This window comes from Cebus imitator, unplaced genomic scaffold (genome assembly GCF_001604975.1).
Source record: "Cebus imitator isolate Cc_AM_T3 unplaced genomic scaffold, Cebus_imitator-1.0 Scaffold24, whole genome shotgun sequence".
Classification (NCBI taxonomy): domain Eukaryota; kingdom Metazoa; phylum Chordata; class Mammalia; order Primates; family Cebidae; genus Cebus; species Cebus imitator.
The window spans coordinates 3,625,387-3,645,832 of NW_016107339.1; the positions used below are offsets into that span (position 1 = coordinate 3,625,387).

The 20,446-nt window shown below is 35.4% G+C and overlaps 1 protein-coding gene and 1 long non-coding RNA gene across 2 annotated transcripts in view; one reads left to right on the forward strand and one right to left on the reverse strand.

Annotated features, from left to right (window-relative positions):
* The window catches only part of KCNH8 (potassium voltage-gated channel subfamily H member 8), a 345,406-nt gene that overhangs the window by 136,604 nt on the left and 188,356 nt on the right, over window positions 1-20,446 (forward strand). The window contains exon 4 of the mRNA XM_017522526.2: window positions 5,037-5,168. Within this exon, the coding sequence (XP_017378015.1) occupies window positions 5,037-5,168 (132 nt within the window). The remainder of the gene's footprint in view (window positions 1-5,036; window positions 5,169-20,446) is intronic.
* LOC108299933 overlaps window positions 1-20,446 on the reverse strand; it is a 115,252-nt gene that overhangs the window by 24,901 nt on the left and 69,905 nt on the right. The gene's annotated exons all lie outside the window — the stretch shown is intronic.

A 20,446-nucleotide genomic window follows, 5' to 3' on the forward strand; every position in this document is an offset into this window, starting at 1 on the left:
AAGTAGGAGGAACACCTGAAAATGTTTAGGTCACATAACACTAATGCTCTTGGGATATTATGTTATTGTTGCTATAATTTCAAAAAATAAAGATGGCATATATTTATCATTAAAAATTTATTCAAAATCCTGCTTGATATTAGAAACAAGAAAACATAAAATGATTCTATGTCTCACTTTGACCTATTGTGTTATATTGAGCAGTGCAACTATTTCCCATCATGACAGCACAGTCATTAAAGAGAATGGGACCACTCACAACTCAATTTTCCTTATACCTGCATCTCCTTGTATTCAGTTATTAAACCATGAAGTCACACTAGAAACATTATTATTAGTTAGCTATTATTAGTTTTTGTCTATTGACAAGTATATTTTAATGGTGCCTGGAAAGCATATGAGTTCTCTTACAATTATAAATATTAGCAAAAATTAGTATAGCCACTATGAAGAACAGTACGGAATGGTCCTCAAAAACCCACAAATAAAGCTTCCATATAATCCAGCAATTCCATTATGAGGTATATATGCAAAAGAAAGGAAATCAATATATGAAAGGGATATCTGTACTCCCGTATTTATTGCAGCACTATTTACAATATCCAAGTTATGAAATCAACCTAAGTGTTCATCAAGGGATGGACAGACAAAGAAAGTGTGGTGTATATATACACAATGGAATATTATTTGGCCATAAAAAAGAATGAAATTCTGTCATTTGCAGAAACATTGATGAAACTGGAGGACCTTATGTTGAGTGACATAAGCCAAGCACAGAAAGATAAATATTGCATGTTCTCATTCATATTTGGGAGCTAAAAAAGTAGATCTTATGAAGATAGAGAATAGATTGTTGGTTACCCTAGACTAGGAAGGGGAGACAAGGGGATGAAGGGAAAAATATCTATAAAGATATTTATTACCACTGAACTGTACATTTAAAAATGGTAAAAATGGGCTGCACATGGTAGCTTATGCCTGTAATTCAAGTGCTTGAGACTCCAAGGTGGGAGGATCCCTTGAGGCCCAGAATTTGGGACCAGCCTGGGAAACATAGTGAGACCCCCATCTCTACAAAAAAATTAAAAACTAGCCAGGTGTGGTGGTGCACCTCTGTAGTCCTAGCTAGTTGGGAGGCTGAGATGGCAGGATTCCTTGATTCTAAAGTAGGCTATGATCATGCCATTGCACTCTCACCTGTGTGACAGAGTAAGACTTTCTCTTAAACACGAAAGAGGCACAGGTGGTAAACTATATACGTAAGTTTTACCTCAATAAAAAGAAATAAACAAACAAAAATATTAGTAAGTCAAATCATCCTGCATTCTTGTTTCCCGATCAATAAAAAGAAAGTACAAAAATGGAGACAAGGGATACTCCACCAGATTTAAGCTTTTGTGTAACTGTTTATTCAATTCCAAAAGTAGATTTTCCCATGTAAGGTAAAAACCTTGTTTTCTCTCCGCAACTGTATTTATCCATAGAAATTAAAGGTGTCATTAACCTAAATCCTGTCAGAGTCTCATCTGTGTTGGCACTCTCCAACCCACATGATAATTACTGCTGCTATATAAAGAAGGAGTTAAACTTTTCATGAAATGTCTGCCCTCTAACTCTGCTCTTAAAATCATTCACATCTCTGAATTTGAGGCTGAGGGACTTGCAGCTTCCCATTTTAGCCCTAAGAGAGATTTGTTGCACTGGACCTGGGCCTGAATTGCTCTTGACTGAAGAGTTGATCATCATTGAGTCCACAGGTAAGTGAGGAAGAGCCAGATCCTGGAGAATAACTTGAATTATTGCATTCATAAGAGGTTGAAGGTGTCATTAGAGATCCAGGGTAGGGGGCTTGCTGTAAAGATTTAGGAAAACAGAGAAGCAAGGATAAGTGAGCATGCTAAGTGTAAAGGGTCTTGCATTGAACATGATTTGTAGCTTTTGGCATCTATTATCTTTCTAGAAGAAAACACAATCGGTATATGCTTTGCTTTCTTCTAAAGTTGAGAAAGAAAAGCATAAATATACCTGAAGCTATATTTGTAAGGTTGTTGGTGTTGATAAATCTGGAGGGGCAGTTGAAAGGAAAAAAGAAAGGAGGGAGGGAAGGAGGGAGGGAAGGAGAGAGGGAAGGAGAAAGCTAGGCAGGCAGGCAGCCAGGAAGGAAGGAAGGAAGGAGGGAGGGAGGGAGGAGGAGAGGAGGGTAAGGGAGGGGTGGGAAGGGAAGGGAAGAGAAGGGAAGGGAAGGGAAGAGAAGGGAAGGGAAGGGAAGGGAAGAAAAGGGAAGGAGGGAGGAAAGGAAACAGTTTTTATGCCCTTTACACTGTTTCCCTAATAAACTTTTTTTTGTCATATAGGCACTGGGAAGGTAGACCTCAGCCTGATCCATGTAAAATCATTCCAAAGCTTGAATTTAGAAAGATCTGTATTAATGAAGTTTTATTGAATTTATAAAATGTCAGTGATCACATCACTGTAACTTAAAAGACAAACCTCAAAGTAAACTTTCAGTTCTTCCACAATGTAATGTGAAATGATGGCTGTGCCTCAAGGGCTGATCAGTGAATACTGCCATATCAACAGCTATTTCCTTGGCTTTCACCTCATGTTGTGCTTTTGCCTCTCCAAAATACGTTGGTGCACCTATGGAAAGGCTCTTTGGAGACAATATTGATACTTGTCTGAGTACATAAATAAAAGATTTTCAGGAAAATTAATAGCCTTGGTTATGATTTGGTGATGTTTTTGCGAGGTAATTGACAGAGAGATGCTTTGAAATGTGAACCAAAATGTCAGTTTCATACCATTCTTTGTGTTCCCACTATTACTTTCTCTAAGGTCTGATTACGAGTTTAGCCTGGTGACTCTTTTTGTTTCTATCATAGCTACAGCAAAGGCTCCCAATTCAAAATGGTGACCACAGATAAAATTTGAATTAAGAGCCATTCTGTGGTGATGAGGACAGCAGTGTTTTGGTTAGGGATATAGCTCACTTATGAGGCTTCTCCATGAATCTCAAACATTTGAGTTGATATATTATCCTAACATTTTGGGGGGTCACTGTATTCACTACTGGAGTGAAGGATGTGAGAATGTTACAATGAAGGAAACCAAGTTCCAGGTGGGTTAATTGACTTCCCTTTTGTCTCATGGCTGGTTAGTGTTAGAACCATGGTTAGATCCAGGGTCTTCTAGAGCCTAGTGATGAGCTATTGAAATGAGATTGCCATGGAATAGATATTGGGGCAGATGAATGAAAGGGGATACCATAGGGCTAAGAAAAGAAGGAAAGAAAAAGAAAGATGAAAGAAAGAAGGAAGGGAAGGGGAGGGGAGGGGAGGGAGGAAGGAAGAAGGACTCTAAAACTATTGGGAGAAAACAGAGGAACAAGTGAACAAGTATACTTTATTATATTCCTTGCAAAGTGTATAATATTTATGTTATATACAGAACTTATGAGAGCAGCATGTCATACACACTTTTATTGCATATGAATCCAACCATTATTTTAAACAAATACAGCAGCAGCTATGATAAAATATGACCTTTATATCAGATGGCTCCTAAATATAAAGTAATGGCTTCACTATTCAACTAAAGAAAAAAATGAAAAAAATGATAGATCTCAAGGCTGGATGAATACATCAGCTGTGTTGGAAATTATGAAGTCTAATACAGCATATGCAAAACAAGTCAAAATACCAAGGATATTTCTGACTGTCTTATACTTTTGTCTTATACCCTGACTTTGAAATCAACACCCAAATAAGATGAAAATTTACAGTATTGAAGTCTTTTTTCCCTCATCAAAAGAAAATAAGGGAAAATTGTGTGTGAATAGATTAATAGTTTAATTTTAAAGCAACAACAACTTCATCATCATTTTCAAATATTCCTGTCCAGAATGCCTTTCAGTAGGAAATATAGTGCATTATTTTTTACATAGTCCTAAAATACATATTTTAAAATATATTTAAAAGTCGAAAAATAAGCGTTAGGCAAGACCATTTGGCTACTATATTTCGAACTTGAATCTTAATGATATTTCTTGTGGTTTTTTGCTCAAAATTGAATTGAATTTGATTATTTCTTCTTCAAATATGTTTTGAAATGTGACATGCATACTGAAAAATACATGTAAGCATTTAAGAACTGAGCAGTCTTATGTAAACAGCATAAAAATCCTGTAACAAAACTTGACCAGCATCCTACCACTCCCAGATCTGAGTGCCTTTCTAATCACAATTTTCCAAAAGTAACCATTAACCTGACTTTTAACATCATAGATTAGTTCTGCCTGTTTCTGTACTTAATGCAAACAAATTCTTATTGCATTCTACTCATTTGTGTTTGTGAACTCATTTGTTGCTCAAAATTATATTAGTGATAGTCATCTATTTGGTTTCAAATGATTCTAAGTCACTCATTCACATTGATGTATAATGTTGTATTGTGAGAATAAATTTTAATTCTACCTGCGTTTAAAATAGATGTATTAATTTGCAACCAGCCAGCAATGTATGAAGTTCAAGTGGCTATGCATGCTCCCCGAAACTTGATATTTTTGATCTTTTTTATTTTAGCATTCTGTTGGGCAAGCTTTGATTTTTTAAATTGATGAAGTAAACCTCTGGCAAACTCATACCAAACAAAGGTCTTTATTGAAGAACCAGTGTGTGCTGGGGGTGGGAAGGGGCAATCTCTCATGAAGTGGAATACTTCAACATCAACAAGTTCAAAGAAGAAATGCAGTTTGAATGATGTAAGCAGAAATGTCTCAGCACAGACAAGTGTTTTTGTTTAAAATACTGCTTTTTTTATTTTTTTTGCTTTTTTTCAGAAAAAGCATTTCCCTTGGAATGAAGAGAGATGCATATTGGATAGAAATTTATGGAATCTGAAAACTGACATTTTTAAGATGGAGGGAGTTGTGGGATTGAAGAAAACACTAAGGGCTTATTTTTTTATTATTAATAACTGAGATTTCCGTAGAAAAAACAGAAGGCAATGGTTGATTTGTATTTTTATCACTGTTGCAGGGTCTCCTTTTTGGTGCCTACTGGATATTGTTCCCATAAAGAATGAAAAAGGAGATGTAGTTCTTTTTCTGGCCTCATTCAAAGATATAACAGATACAAAAGTGAAGATTACTCCAGAAGATAAAAAAGAAGGTTGGTACCATTTTCAAAAAACATTGACAGATGGAGTAACGTTTTGAAACTGTTTACTTAAAAACTCTTGGAGAAAAAAAATGCATTTTTAATGACAGCAACTGATAAATATTCAAAACTGTTAGCAGTCAGTATTTGGTACATATTTCAAAATCACAGAGACTCACATGCATTCACATTCTATCGTCTTTATAATAAAGACTCACTTGACAGGAACTAGAAGTTTATATTCCTATGCTAATAGGATGAGGATGAGAAAACAGTTTTTCACAATATAAGGATTAACACCACTTCGTTGTGTCAGGCAAAAATTAATGGATGGGATAATTGACGTTAAGAGGATGTGATCAAAATCACATCTCTCTGTTTCCTCTAGATTGCTGTAGCTCAAAACTTAGATGTGCAAAATTTAGTTTTGTACAAAATTAAGAACTCTAGCTTAGTGATTGTTAAAATAGACTGTTGCAAACAAATGTGAATCCTGTACCTTATCATATATAACAATATAATACTTTGTTTTAAGACTTAAACAAGCTTTTCAGTTCTCTTTAATGGAGTCTAAGAATTTGTGTTGTTTACCTTGTATCTTCTGTTTATAATATATTAAGAAATTATTTGCTTTTTATATAAGCTGACAAAAGTTAACACTGAAAAAATGCTGATATTATTTCTTTTAAACAGAAGTAGGATTCTAGTCAGCAGAGAAAAAGCAATTATCCTGTGTGGATTTCCTAAGTAGCAAGTTCTTTTGTAGACCCAGCTACTTGACATTTCAACAGCTATGTCTTTTTAGGAGTTAGACTCTTTTATTTCAGCTCTTTTTTTAAAATGGGTATGATTGTTTTCAATACATTATGTCTCTTGAAATGACAACCCAAATGAACAGCTATTATAGTCTGGTACTCTCATTTCTAGCATTTGAGATCCTTGCAAATGCATGCCTGTTTTGCTCTATATTGGCATGACTAAATTCTGTGATTTTACATATGCAAGGGACAGCCACCTAAAAATTAAAGTTACTTGAATTTTAGAGCAAATGTAATACCTGTCCAGTGTAAGTTCCACGAAGATAAGTATGGAACTTGGTGTGTACAGTTTTTGCTTTTAATGTTTTCTTTGTAATACAGAAATACAAAGGATAAGGATTTTTTGAATAAAATTATTCAAATATATAAATATATAGTCATATTATGTACATTTACAAATATGTGTGGATAAGTAGAAATATAACACAGTCCTTAGAAAGAAGTACATGACTTTTTTTTGTTTTGCTTGAAAGGAGGCAGTTTTATTAACCTTTAACTTCCTTGTTTTGAATATGAGGACCATGCCTAATGGTTTTATACAAATTCTTTAATCATCTTTGTCTTATGTTCCTTATGTGTCTTGATAGGGGAGAAATCCCCATCTTGGTGGACTGCAATGAATAAAAGCAGTTAAGAAGACGTTTTCATTTGGAGTTTGAGAGAGCTCAATAAAAATACTCATTTTTACCACCCATGTTCTGAATCAGCTGAAAAAGAAAAATGAGTAGATTGGAGACCAAAATATCACCTTTATTTCTGATGAAACTTATAAAAGAGAACAGGAAATATTTCTACTTGCAAGTAGGCTTCCTTCTAGTGAGCTCTAGTTTTAGGCAAAGTTGTCCCTCAGTCACAGAGCTAGACTGAGGCCAAAGCAGAGCCTCTTACTGTGTGACTTAATGTCTGGAAGACTAGAGCAGAACAGTTGTTCCCTAAGGAGAGGGAAGACAAAGGATACATCCTATACATGTCCATATCACCTTCCAAACTTAATCAAATTATGCTTTTCTTCTATCCCTGGAAATAACTAAGTTAAGGAGCACAGAGAGGCTAGCATGTCACACTAGAAGAGCTGCTTGCACTTGAAAGATTACACCTGTCATTTGGAAGTGAAGGACATACATTTGAACACTGTGCAACCACTAAAAAACTAAGCCAAAGTTCTATCTTAAAAATGAGTTTTACATTTGTATTTAAGTAGACCTATTAAATTGTGCTCAATAATATTCTCATTTTGTTTAGGGAATATGTACAATGTAAAGACTATCTCTTACAAGATTTAAATAAAAATATCAACAAGACACTTTTAACATTAATTATATTATGCACAATGTGATTTAATTTTTTTGAAATATTTGCTAGCAAGTCCCTAGATACTATCTCAACATTATCTTATATGAAATTACTACTTCTAATATATATTGAATGCTCAAGAACAGTTTTTTCTATTGCTACCTTATTATAAATGTCCCATAAAAGTATATAGCATTTTTAGAAACAGTAACTATTGTAAGTCACCATGCTTATAAAATGATAATTTTAAAATGGCCAACAATTTGGGAGGCCAAGACAGGAGGACTGCTTGACAACAGAAGTTTGATACCAGCTTGAGCAACATAGGGAGACCATATCTTTACCAATAATAAATAACAATAAAATAAAAAATTATCCAAGTCATGGTGGTCCACACTTGTGGTCCCAGCTATTTGGGAGGCTGAGGTGAGAGGATCACTTGAGCCCAGGAGGTGAATGCTGCAGTGAATGGTGATCGCACTTCTGCATTCTAGCCTGGGTGACAGAGTGAGACCCGGTCTCGATAATAAAAAAAAGAAATAGAAAAAAAATATATATGTATATATGTATGTATATGTGTGTGTGTGTATATATGTGTGTGTGTGTGTGTATCTGTGTGTGTGTGTGTGTGTGTGTGTATATTTGTACCTGCACTTAATGGAGAAAAACATCTTAAAATTCACTAATTGATAGTATGTCTTGCAGTTAAAACTCATCAATTGATGGCATGTCTTGCAGGAAAGGCACAGCCTAACATATGATATTTTTAAAACTTCCAAATGAGTGTTTGATTATTAAACTGTCACCATGTAACTGTAGCAGTATTGTGTCATAACATTAAAAAACTAAATGAGTACATGGCCTGACCCAGTGTTGCATCTTCTGCAAATGCATCACTGAAGTTCATCTAAGTTGTATAAATAAGGTTCATGTTAATTAAACTAATTAATACTGAGATTCATATGGTGGACTTCATTTAAGAGATATAGATGGCATGGACTTCTATTAAAATAGTTTAATCATTTATCTATGTTTTGGGGGAGTTTATTTTAAATAAGGAAGAACATGTTTTATAGAAGACGCTAACAAGGTATGGATACAACGTAGGCCTTTTATTAACGAACAGCATTCTTGGAAGATTAGCACAAAATTCAAACTAATACTTGTATGTACAATAGCTTTCAGCTAGTGGATCTGAGGGTGTGTGTGTGTGTGTGTGTGTGTGTGTGTGTGTGTGTGAAAGAGAGAGAGAGAGAGGGAGAAAAACTTCAGCAGAAATCTGATGGTTTTTATCACTTTTAAAACTACCTTTCTTTTTGGCACATATTTTACTTCTATTCCAAAAATAGTGTGTATGTCACTAACTATGTCCATGTCAAGTGTTACTTATGGAGAGAATTTAATATGAGGCCATGTTTATATCTTCCTTTATCAGTTAAAAAATATTTTGATATAAAATTTGGATTTATATATCAATCAGCTTGGCAATTGAGGTTCTTTTGTTGCCGATCAGATATCCTGGCTGGTGGTTAAATATGTCCTTTTTATTTAAAAATTAAGAAAGAAAAAGAATGTCTACTTAATACAAGAAGCCAGGGTAGGCAAAGTGTTTTTGGACACCAGGTCCTCAATGGTGGGGAAGGATTAGAAAAAACATTAACAGGGATGAGAACGGAAGGTCTTTGAATGGAGTGATTCAGAGGGAATTGTTTCCTTTGAGAGAAGAAAAATAGTCTCAGAAGGAAGCTTTAATTGTTTTTAATTAAAATTAATTAGTTTTTAAAATTACATTTAAAATTTAATATACGTTTAAACGTGGATTAACAACATATGAAATAATTCAAAAAATATTTATTGAGAACCCACTCTGAGCCCAGTATTGCATTAGCATTTGGGGATGTCAAAATGAAAACAATATGCTTGAAAACATCTTAGGTCTCAGCTTAAATTCTTCCCACTAAATTTTGGCTGTTAGGCCTTCTAGAAGCTGCTTACTGTCTCTGAAACTAAGTTTCCTCATCTATAAAATGAGGTACCTATACATATTTTCTACATTTGTTATAGGTTTATAAGACATAATATATGCAATTCACATAGCACAGGGAATGCAGAATACGGTCAATTAAAGATGTGCTCATGGTTGTTACATTCTATAGGATTTATAAAAACACCTAGCTCTTGTTGAGTCTCTGCTTCATGCTAAGTGCTTCACATAGATTACTTCATTTACTTCTGATAATTCTGTGAAATAAGCATTATTTCTGTTCTCATTTACTGATGAATTAAAATAGCTTGATAAAGTTGACATAGTAAAAAAAAAAAAGGTAACCTAGGATTTACACTAATGCAGCCAAACCTCAGAGCCTACATGATGATTTTTCTCCCTCACTTGCCTTTCACAAAGTGCTCATAATCTTATGGTGAACACAGATCCCGTATTTGCAATATAGTATGTTCAGTGTTAGTAGAATGACAGAAATAATAAATTCTTCTCAGACAAGGAAACAAGATAGGGTGAGTCAGTGAGAGGCAGAGCAGAGTCAGCAGAACTTCATAGGAGAAATAATATTGAAGCAAATCTTGAAAGATGATTTGTGTGTGAAGTAAGACTGAAAGGAATGAATGTTAATTTTAGGTGATGAAACAGCAAGTAGTTGACTTTTGTTTATAAGAAAAGTCATGAAGTTGGAGTTCAACCCTAAGGAGTTTAGGTGGCATGTAGATATATTTCAGAGTTAGAACAGGTTATCCTTGATATAAGAAATGAAGGAAAAGGAGATCTTTTGGAATCCTGTTTCTGGTTTAAGGGCTGTTATAAACTGATTCGTGTCACTCCCAAATGTATATGTTGAAGCCTTTACCCCCAGTATCTCAGAATGTAACTATATTTAGAGATGAGACTTTTGAATAAGTTAAAATGAAGTTGTCAGGGTTGCCCCTAATCCAGTCTGACTATCGTCCTTATAAGAGATTAGAACAAACAAAAAGACACCAGGGGTGTGAAAGCAGAGGGACTGCTGACCATGGGAATAGAACAGCTGTGTGCAAGCCAAGGAGAGTCCTCAGGAAACCAACCTGCCAAACCAACCTTAATCCTGAATTTCTAGCTGCCAAACTAAAAAAATAAATTTCTTTTTTGTAAGCCACCCAGTCTGAGGTATAGTCTCTCTTTGTGTCATTGGGGGATTTGTTCCACTACATCCTGAGGTTACCATAATCCATTGATCCTTAAGTTCCTCATACAAAATGATGTAGTATTTTGCACATCCTCCTTTATACTTTAAAAAAATGCCAGATATAGGCGATGGGGAGGAAGGCAGCAAACCACATTGCCGTGTATGTACCTATGCAACAATCTTGCATGTTCTTCACATGTACCCCAAAACCAAAAACGCAATAAATATATATATTTAAAAGAAATCTCTAGAGTATTTATAATGCCTAATGCAATGTAAATGCTGTGAAAATGGTTTTTATATTGTATTATTTAGGGAATAATGACAAGAAAAAGGCCTATACATGTTTAGTACAAATGAAACCATCCATTATTTTTCTGAATATTTTTGATCCATACTTGGTTGAATCTGCAGATGTGGAACCTACAGATACAGAGAGCTGATTGCATTTTGTTATAGCAGCCCTAGCAAACATAATTAATGACTTTAATCTAGATGGTAAATGCAGAAGAGAAATAAGTTTCTGAGGAACATTAATGAATTCAGTATTGGGTCTATTGTTTGAAGTTTCTATGCATGTTGTGTAGGCAAATAGACATGTGGGTCAGGTGATTAAGAGAGAGTCATTGACCGAAGGCATAGATTTGATAACCATCAATATATTGAAGGTAATGCAAAAAAATGGTCATAGATGAGATTATTTAGGAATTCTAAAGAGAGCTTCAAGAGGAGGGAGGAAAGAAGTAGGTCAAGGGTAGGACCCTGGATCATACTAATATTTGAGGAACCAGGAGGAAAGTATCAGTAAAGGAGATGGATTAATAATGGTGAGGCGTCAGAGGGAAACAGAGCCAGAAGTCATAGAGATATTAAGTAAGATGAGGAAAGAGATGTGCCCATGGGGTTTTACAGCTGAAAGATTACAGATTGCTGCTAAAGGCAGTTCCGAGAGACAGCTGGGAGAGAAAGCCAATAATGAGAATTCTACTAACTTCCCAACACTTTGGGTCATCACATTATTAAAATTAAGGAGACACAACTGCAGCACCTTCTTATATGTTCTTAGCGCATGTAAGTAGATTTTTAAGTTCAAATTACTTAAGAATCAGCTTATTAAGTTCCCCACAGACCACTTTCTAACTGACATTTCACCTTCGAACTTTTTTGAAACTTGGGGACAAGTTAAGCTGGTCTGTTCATTTTCAGCTCACACTCTTCTTTCTCCTTACCCAGGTCCTCAAATTTTCCTTCACTTGGAATCTATCCTTGTGACCTTATTCATCATGAAAATCCCACTTGTTTTCTGTATAGTTAGATTTTCCCAATCTACTTTAGCTCATAGTTAAGTGTCCTTCCCTTAAAATGCTCGGTTCTTTGCTGCTGGAGTCATCCTTCTAAATCTTCTTGCAACAGTGTATCCAACTTCTTTATCTTGTCATTCCCAAATCATTATGGGCCTTGAAGATGGCATATGGTTTCATTCTCTACATTTCCTATATTGCCTTAAACATAATAGAAACTGAGTAAATTACTTGCTTATTAATTAACTATATTGACTCTCACCTGTGTGACGGTGGTTAATATCTTTTAAAAGTTTCTTTCCTTGGCATTCAGTTGCGTTTGTGTCAATTTTCCAAACATTTTGCACAGCAGTTCATTCATTATGTTAATTTGGTCTTCTATTCAAACCAGTTGAGTATAATAATACATGCCTTGTTTTTCCAGGCACGGAGCCCAATGAAATTATTTTTGTTTATTTATTGTTGAGTGTCACAGATTTGCTTTGGAATGATGGTTGATGCTGGCTTATTCATTATGTGGTAACAACATCAGTTATCATAGAATGAGGGGATTTCCATTACAATTTCTAAAAGGCGAGCACTTCAAATTTGTCTTGAGAATTTAGGGGTTGATGTGTGAAGCTTTTCATGTTATCTTTAGTGGTAATACAAATCAAGATTCCAATGCAGTGGTATTTCTTGGTAGTCTAACTGGCAAGCCACAGCAGGTTGGCATTGTTAGTTACAGTGACAAAAGTTTTGTGTTGCATATACCATTGCCTATTACTAAATGACTTCAGAAAAAATAAAATAATAAAAAGCTATTCTAAACAATTAGATATCCATTGTCATAGCTACAAGAACCTGCAAACGTAACACAAGATTAAAAAGTAAAGTCTTATTTTCCTCATATTTCAAAGAGCATGGGACTGAGCAATCTGTGGTGGAAATAGTGACTCTGCAATACTGGTGGGCACTCAGGCTTTTTTGACCTTTCTGCTGTGCTGTCTTTCTTCATCCTGCTTGTCACCTGATGGTTGCAAGATGCATGCTGCGCCTTTAGAACTCATTTTTGTGGTGCAGACAATAAGAAGAATGAAGGACAAAAGGCAAGGGCTTCTTTCTATGAGGATTCACCTTTGTTTGTAGGAAGGAATGTCTTTCCCCTTGCTTCTGTCTCCTGCCAAGGATTTCTGTCAACATGGCATTTACCATAATTTTGTCACATGGCCATGGCCATTTCTAGCTGCAAGGAATGCCAATGAATGAAGGTTTGGGTTTTTTTTTTTTTTTTTTTAAAGCCTTGTGTCTCTAAAATAGAAATAGCCAAAAGAGAAAGAGTCTTGGAATGAGATTGGGTCAGGCAATCTAGAGTATCTATCAAGGTATCTACTGATTATTTTCTATATGCTAGACATATTATCCAAGGATCATACACTGTAGAAGAATGAGACTTAGAGTGATAAGCAAACTGCCCAATGCTTAGGTGCTGTGAAGAGGTGGAGACAGAGTGAAGACCAGAACTATCTGTTCTCATAGCTTATATATTTCCATTATAGCACAGGTGGGCCTCCAATGAAACAAATGAGAGGAAACGGGAAATGAAATGGAAAGAAAGCTGGGCTTATCTCAATTCCTTCCCCAAACCGCTACAAGCAATTGCTATTGAAACCGAGCTCCTGTCTCAATTATTTTTACCGTTCTCATTTCTTATTTAAAATCCTTACTATTCAAAGTGTGGTCAGAGGGCCTGACACATTAGCATCACCTGGGAGCTCATTGGAAATGCAGAATCTCAGGCCCTACTTCAGACCTTTGGATCTGCATTTCAAGGAGATACCCAGGTAACTCACATGCATATCCAAGAAGCCCTGTGACTTACACATTTCTTAGAAAGGCCTCCCCAACCATCCAGACTAAACTAATTCATCTTCAGCCACTCCATTACATCACCCTGTTCATTGTTTTATAGCATGTATGCCTATCTGAAACATTACTCAAAAGTTGGTTTTTATTGTAATTGTTTTCTGTTCCACTAAAATTTAGGTGTCATCAAGGAACAGACTTTGCTTTCACTGAAGATCTTATCTCTAATTCTTACAGATAGAAAGTCTGATACATAATAAGTGCTCAATAAATATTTGATAGATGGATGATGAGTATGTGAATGCATAAATGATGTCTAATTTAGAATACTTGGCTCTTCAGAGATAGATAACAATGTAGCATTCTTGCTGCTTCAAAATAACCAGATGATAATTATAAAAGCTGCGTGTCCCAGGTGCACATTCTAATCACTGTACTGTTTGGCTTTGTTCTGCATGATTTAATTCAAAGGCACCTTTTCATGTATTTACCTTAGTCTTAACCTCTCTACATTTATTCTTACTGCTGGTATTGCTAGTATTCTACTTAAGTCCTTTGAATTTAAATAGAATCTCTGTTGTTGGTTAATTTTTTGTTCTTAGTGACTCTTCTATTGTTAAATTTCCAAAAATCTCAATTTGGTCAAAATTTTGAAGATAATTGAAGTTATTTGTTATAAAATATAAAAATTGTCCCCAAAAGGCTAGACATTAAGCGACTGATCAGATGTTAATTAAATCTAGGATGGTTGTTATGACTTCAAATATTTTAATTTTCAATGTGGAACATTGCAATAATGTTCCTTTCACTTGCTGAAGTATTCTGCCTGATTTTTTTTGTTTGCATAATGGAAAAAGCACATGCAAAATTTCTAATAAAGAGAAGCTGCCTGATGAGATAATTATTATAAAAATTGATACCTTATCCCAGGAAATAGATTTCTGCCTCTGGGACATCTATACCAACTCTTTATCAGATTTGTGATGACACTGAAACTGAAGAGCCCATATAGATGCTTAAAGTGATTTAAAAATTTTAAGCACATCTATATTTTATTGTATTACCTATATTTAAAAATGGTCTTTGGAGTTTCTATAGATATTTGCTAATGTCTTTTTCTCCCCAAACCTTTTAAAGACAAATAATGCAAACTAGGGTTCATATACAAAATTGTCTTTAGAGAACAGGGGATGAGGTATTGAGAAAGATGTTGCCATAGGCTGTGGTAAGGACTAGGCATAATTGTCACAGCATGCTTCACCAAGTCATTCCATTTGAAAGAAAAATTTTAAATATCTGCAGCCAGTCAAAATACTATCATGGATTGCATTTGTTCTGATGATGAGTGGCTTGTGATCCTTGGACGAAAACTTTCTGAAGCTGTTGTCTTGTTAGCTTTATTTTTTATAAAAGATGTTTCTAGTTGTGTTACTTTAAAAGATGGTTTTTGCCCTTTTTTGAATTTAATATTAAGAAACTTTTTGTAATTGAATGATAATTCATTAAAACATCAGGCAAATATGGTATTAAGAAGATTAGGGCCAGGTGCAGTGGCTTACACCTGTAATCTCAATTTGGGTGGCCGAGGTGGGAGGATTGTTTGAGCCTAGGACTAGCCTGGGCAACACGGGGAGATACTGTTTCTACGACAAAAAAAAATGGGGAAAAAAATTAGCCTGATGTGGTGATGCATACCTCTGGTACCAGCTACTCAGGGGGCTGAGTTGGGATAATTGCTTGAATTCAGGAGGTGGAGGCTGCAATGAGCTGTCATCATGCCACTGTACTCCAGCCTGGGTAACATAGAGTGACCCTGTCTCAAATAAATAAATAAGTTCAGGCTGAGAACTAAAACAGCCAGAGACATATAACTTGACCCCGTGTATGGATATACATTCTTGACAATGTTCATTATATCCAGCAATATTGTCCTAGACATTGGTATTAAGGAATATTCCCAGTTTGGGTATTACAGCTGTCATGCTATTGTCATGGATGATAACAGTGTCACTGAGGACAGGCTGGACACCTACAGAAAGGTCTATAGGTAACGTTTCTTTGGACTCCCAGCATTTTCTGTGGAATGCTGGGGAGTCGCAGAAGATACTGTGGGTTTGTGCTTCAGTGGGTGGTGTTGCTAGTGTAGAGTTTTCCCTTTTTTAATATGGGGTTATTGAGGCAGTGGTTTTCCAGTGGGAAAGAAACAGACTATTTGGTACCAAAAGCATAGGTGCCAATTATTTGGAGAAGTGGCTGGGAAACCCTAGGTGCCCTGAATGGGAAAGATAGGGTCCTTAGTTTGGGGAGATTTTGAGTTTAGTTTCGAAGCTCCTTGCTTCAGTAAAAATAAGCTTTGCATCCCAGCTAGCTTGTTTTCAGACAGTAGGAAAAAATGTCCAGGAGTCACCCTCTATCAATCCTGCTTATCTCCCCGGTGGGCCTCCCTAAAATTCCATGATGCTTTACATATACTTATATATATTTATTTGACACTTTGTGTGGGGTAACAATTTGACTTATGGACAATATAGATGGTTCAAAGGTAAATGGCTACTGAAATGTTCACATAGTTGCTTCAATCTTATAATATTATACAGCAATTCAGTTTTGATCTACTTCAAAAATACATCTTTCAGTTCATGAGAAAAATACATGCAAAGATGATTAGGAGACTGATCCACAATTTGGAGAATGAACATTTTGCCCAAGTATTCATATCTCAAAGCATACATTCATATTAAGAATGCTTATGCACTATGAGAGGTGAGCTGAACAAATGTTAACTAGAAAGCTGCTAAAATGACTGATTGCATTGATAAAAAACTTAAGAACTTACAAATGGTGCTTATGAGCACACTGGTTTGTGCTCTAGTTTTTTCATGTGTTCGTTTTCTCTTCCAGACTATGAGCTCTGTGAAAACAGATGTCATGTCTGATTCACTTTTGATCCCAGTAATTTAGGCTAAGGTATGAGGAGTTAATTGAGTGGCATTAAAAGATTCAGAGTCTTGTGATTATTTGCAATAAATCTGGAATGATTTTTTTTTAAACCTGAAGAAAAGAACATTGAAATGGCAATCCAAGCAATAATCTGAGATTCAGAGGTATGTGGGAATTTTTAAAGGTGTGAGATATCATAAGTAATAGGGGAAAAGAAAGTAACAAAAGGAATAGAAATAGTAGAAGTATTGAAAACAGTGTGGAGATTCTTTAAAGAACTAAAAGTAGAACTACAGTTTGATCCAGCAATCCCACTACTGGGCATCTACCCAAAAAAAAGAAGTCATACAAAAAAGATACTTACACAGCATGTTTATAGCACCATGATTTGCAATTGCAAAAATATGAAACCAGCCCAAATGCCCATCAATCAATGAGTGGATAAATACATTGTGACATATATATTCACAATGTGTGTATATAGACATATGTGTGTGTGTGTGTGTGTGTATACACACACACACACACACACACACACATACACACACACCATGGAAAACTATTCAGTCATAAAAGGGAAAAATAATGGCACTCAGAGCAACCTGGATAGAATTGGAGACCATTATTTTAAGTGAAGTAACTCAGGAATGGAAAACCAAACATCTGTGTTCTCACTCATAAGTGGAAGCTAAACTATGAGAATGTAAAAGCATAAGAATGATACAATGAACTTTGGGGACTTGGAGGAAAGGATGGGAAGGGGGTGAGGGATAAAAGACTACAAATTGGGTACAGTGTATACTGCTCAGGTGATGGTGTACCAAAATCTCACAAATCACCACGAAAGAACTTATTCATGTAACCAAATACCATCTGTTCCCCCAAAACCTATGTAAATTAGATATATATTGTTTTTTAAAAGAAAAAGACCTGAAAATGAACAACTTATACTTATTTCAAATAAAGAAAACCAGTGAGTATATTTTAAAAATTAGAAATGGAATAACAAGTATGTCAGATACAAAATATATCATTTATTAATTCTATCTAAGTGAAAAGATAGAAAAGCATACATATCCAGATGGAATATGAAAGCAAACATATTACAGTATGAGATCGATACTTGAGAGTATCGAACTCACATGAAAATAGTTCAGAATAATGTGAGCATTAAGAAATGAACTCAAAAGTATGGGAAAAAAATCTGAGATACCCAGATAGAAGGAAAGAATAGGGCAAAGCTCTTATCACATTGGAGCACAGTTTTGAGAAGCAGCCATTAGGATGGCTGAGAATCCTGATTTGATTTTTTAAGTACATGTTCTCTCACATGTTTAGAGTGCTATAATATGAGCTTAAGGAAGTAGGTAAATAATAAAGCCCAAATGATACTACACCTATATTTCATCTTATAGGATTCAGCAATACCTAGATGTTACATTGATGAAAATACAAGTTAACAGCTTGTTTACATAAATTACAAGATAAGTACAGAAAATTAAGCCATGCCATTGGATGATGACTTCCTTTATAGATAGTTCAGCTTTTTATTGAAAGAGGAATTGACTGGCTAAACTGAAGTTACAGTAAAATATATTCCTATTAGTGTTCTGTCATTGCCTTCTGTAAAAGAATATGACTTTAGATAAGCTCAAACCTGAGTCTACTGAGGGTGTGGCACACCTGGAAAATTAATTTTTAATTTTTTGATTTACCTATGAAGCTCTCAGAAGTATGCTGGCTACTGGTGAGTGGAAAAGGGCTAGAAGGTATCAATCACTTCTCACATAACCAAAAACAGACAAGCGGTGAAAGGAGTTTCTCAAAGCCTCTCTTCAATCAACTGATTTCATTGGCAGCGGTTAGCCAGCATGAGAACTTGAAAGCCACAGATGCTTACCAAGCTCTTCAGAAGTACTAGTCATTTTATTCCGTGTAACAATCTCTAGATTTGTAAATAGGAGATTTATTGATCACCTATGTTAAAGGAAAGTGTGGTGTGTCTTTTGCTGGTGTTTTTCAATGTCTCTGCATGGTGACTATCACTCATGTGCAATTGTACATCACCATTAGAGTCAAAAGATAAAGTTTTAATAGGTGAGAATAATAAATAATAGTGCTGAGAAGAAAAAACAGTGAATTTGATTAGCTAGACAGGGACGGCAAAAAAAGAGTTACTAGATGACCTAATGTCATGTGATTGGTAATGGCTACCTAGAATTTTACATTGAAAACCTTTCTAAGGTGACATCTTACCTCATAGGAGAAAGGTGTTATGATCAATTATTGAACTCTGCCAAGTCACAGTGATGGAAGAATAGAAGGTAATGGTCACAAGCAAGCAGATATTCGCCATACCTGCTGTTGAGAAAAGCAGTATCATTCTTATAATAAGTAGAATGTTGGAGATCTCAAACCTTTTCTTGTGAGGTTAACTCTAAATACAAAATAGTGTATCTTTCATATAGTTTTGAAATGAAAATAACCCATCCACTGTGGTTTACAGTTAAGTTATCAAAAATCTACAATTATAAATAAATCAATTGTAAAATTACAAAGCACGTGATGAGCTAGGGGGTGCAGAAAAGTTATCCTGATACAGATTTCTTCAAGTTGCTGCATAAAATAAAAATTTCACAGTATGGCTGTGCTGATGGTTAAGTAAGAGAAACAATTAGATTTGAGGGGATAAAAGCATAAATAGGAGGGTGCTTTGGAGTTGGTGAAGGAAGAGACAAACCCTATGTTTTGAGCAGAGTGAGAGATCAAATTGAAGACCCCAGCATAAATCTTGGACAACTGAAAGGTGACAAAGACAGTGTCACTTGGTGTAGGGATGTAGGGAGGTTCTAAAAAGGACTTGCTTATTTAAACCCTGATTCTGGGTAATGCATGAGAAAAGAAAAAGAAATATTTCCTTAAGAATTTCTAATCACAATCTCACAGTCATTTAAGTTTGGGGCCTGCATTCATATTACACATGGAATATGGAATAATCTTAGCTGAAAATTTTATTTAAAGTGATTCTGGTGAGACACAGTGACTGATGTGCTCCTCAAAATTTCCACTGTAAATCAGGAACAGTGGCTCCCATCTGTAATGTAATTCCAGCCACAGAGGAAGATTGCTTGAGTCCAGATGTTTGAGTGCAGACTGGGCAATATAGTGAGACCCCCATTGTTGATGAAAAGAAAACAACAGCAACAAAAAATGTCTCTTCTTGTTTTTCATTTAACACGGTAGTATAATTTTCATTTCCAAATTAGAGATGATTATTCACATTTTCCAATCTCTACCACAAACCCCCATGACACAATATACCTATGTAACACGCCTGCACTTGTATCTTTGACCTTAAAAGTTAAAACAAACAAAAATAAAAATAAAAAATAAAAAAGCATTAATGTGACTATGTATGTCAAATTACAATTTCTACTTTAACATTTTCCAAAGAGTAGTAGAAGTCATGAATGTTGCTGGTGATATACCAGTAGTGACTTTGGATGACTATTTTAAAAAACTATTTTGGATGACTATTGAAAAACTTATTTTAATATGCATTAGAAAACATCGTCAGTGCATTTATATTATTAAAATGATCTAAATAAAATAAAGAAGTGATTTGGAAGTAAATTTAAAAGAAAATATGGATCAGGTGCAGTGGTTCACGCCTGTAATCCCAACACTTTGGGAAGCCGAGGTGAGTGGATCACCTGAGGTCAGGAGTTCGAGACCAGCCTGCCCAACATGGTAAAACCCCGTGTCTACTAAAAATACAAAAATTAGGCAGGCATGGTGGCACACACCTGTAGTCCCAACTATTCGGGAGGCTGAGGCAGTAGAATCGCTTGAACCCAGAAGGCAGAGATTGCAGCAAGCAGAGATCACACCATTGCATTCCAGCCTGGGTAACAGAG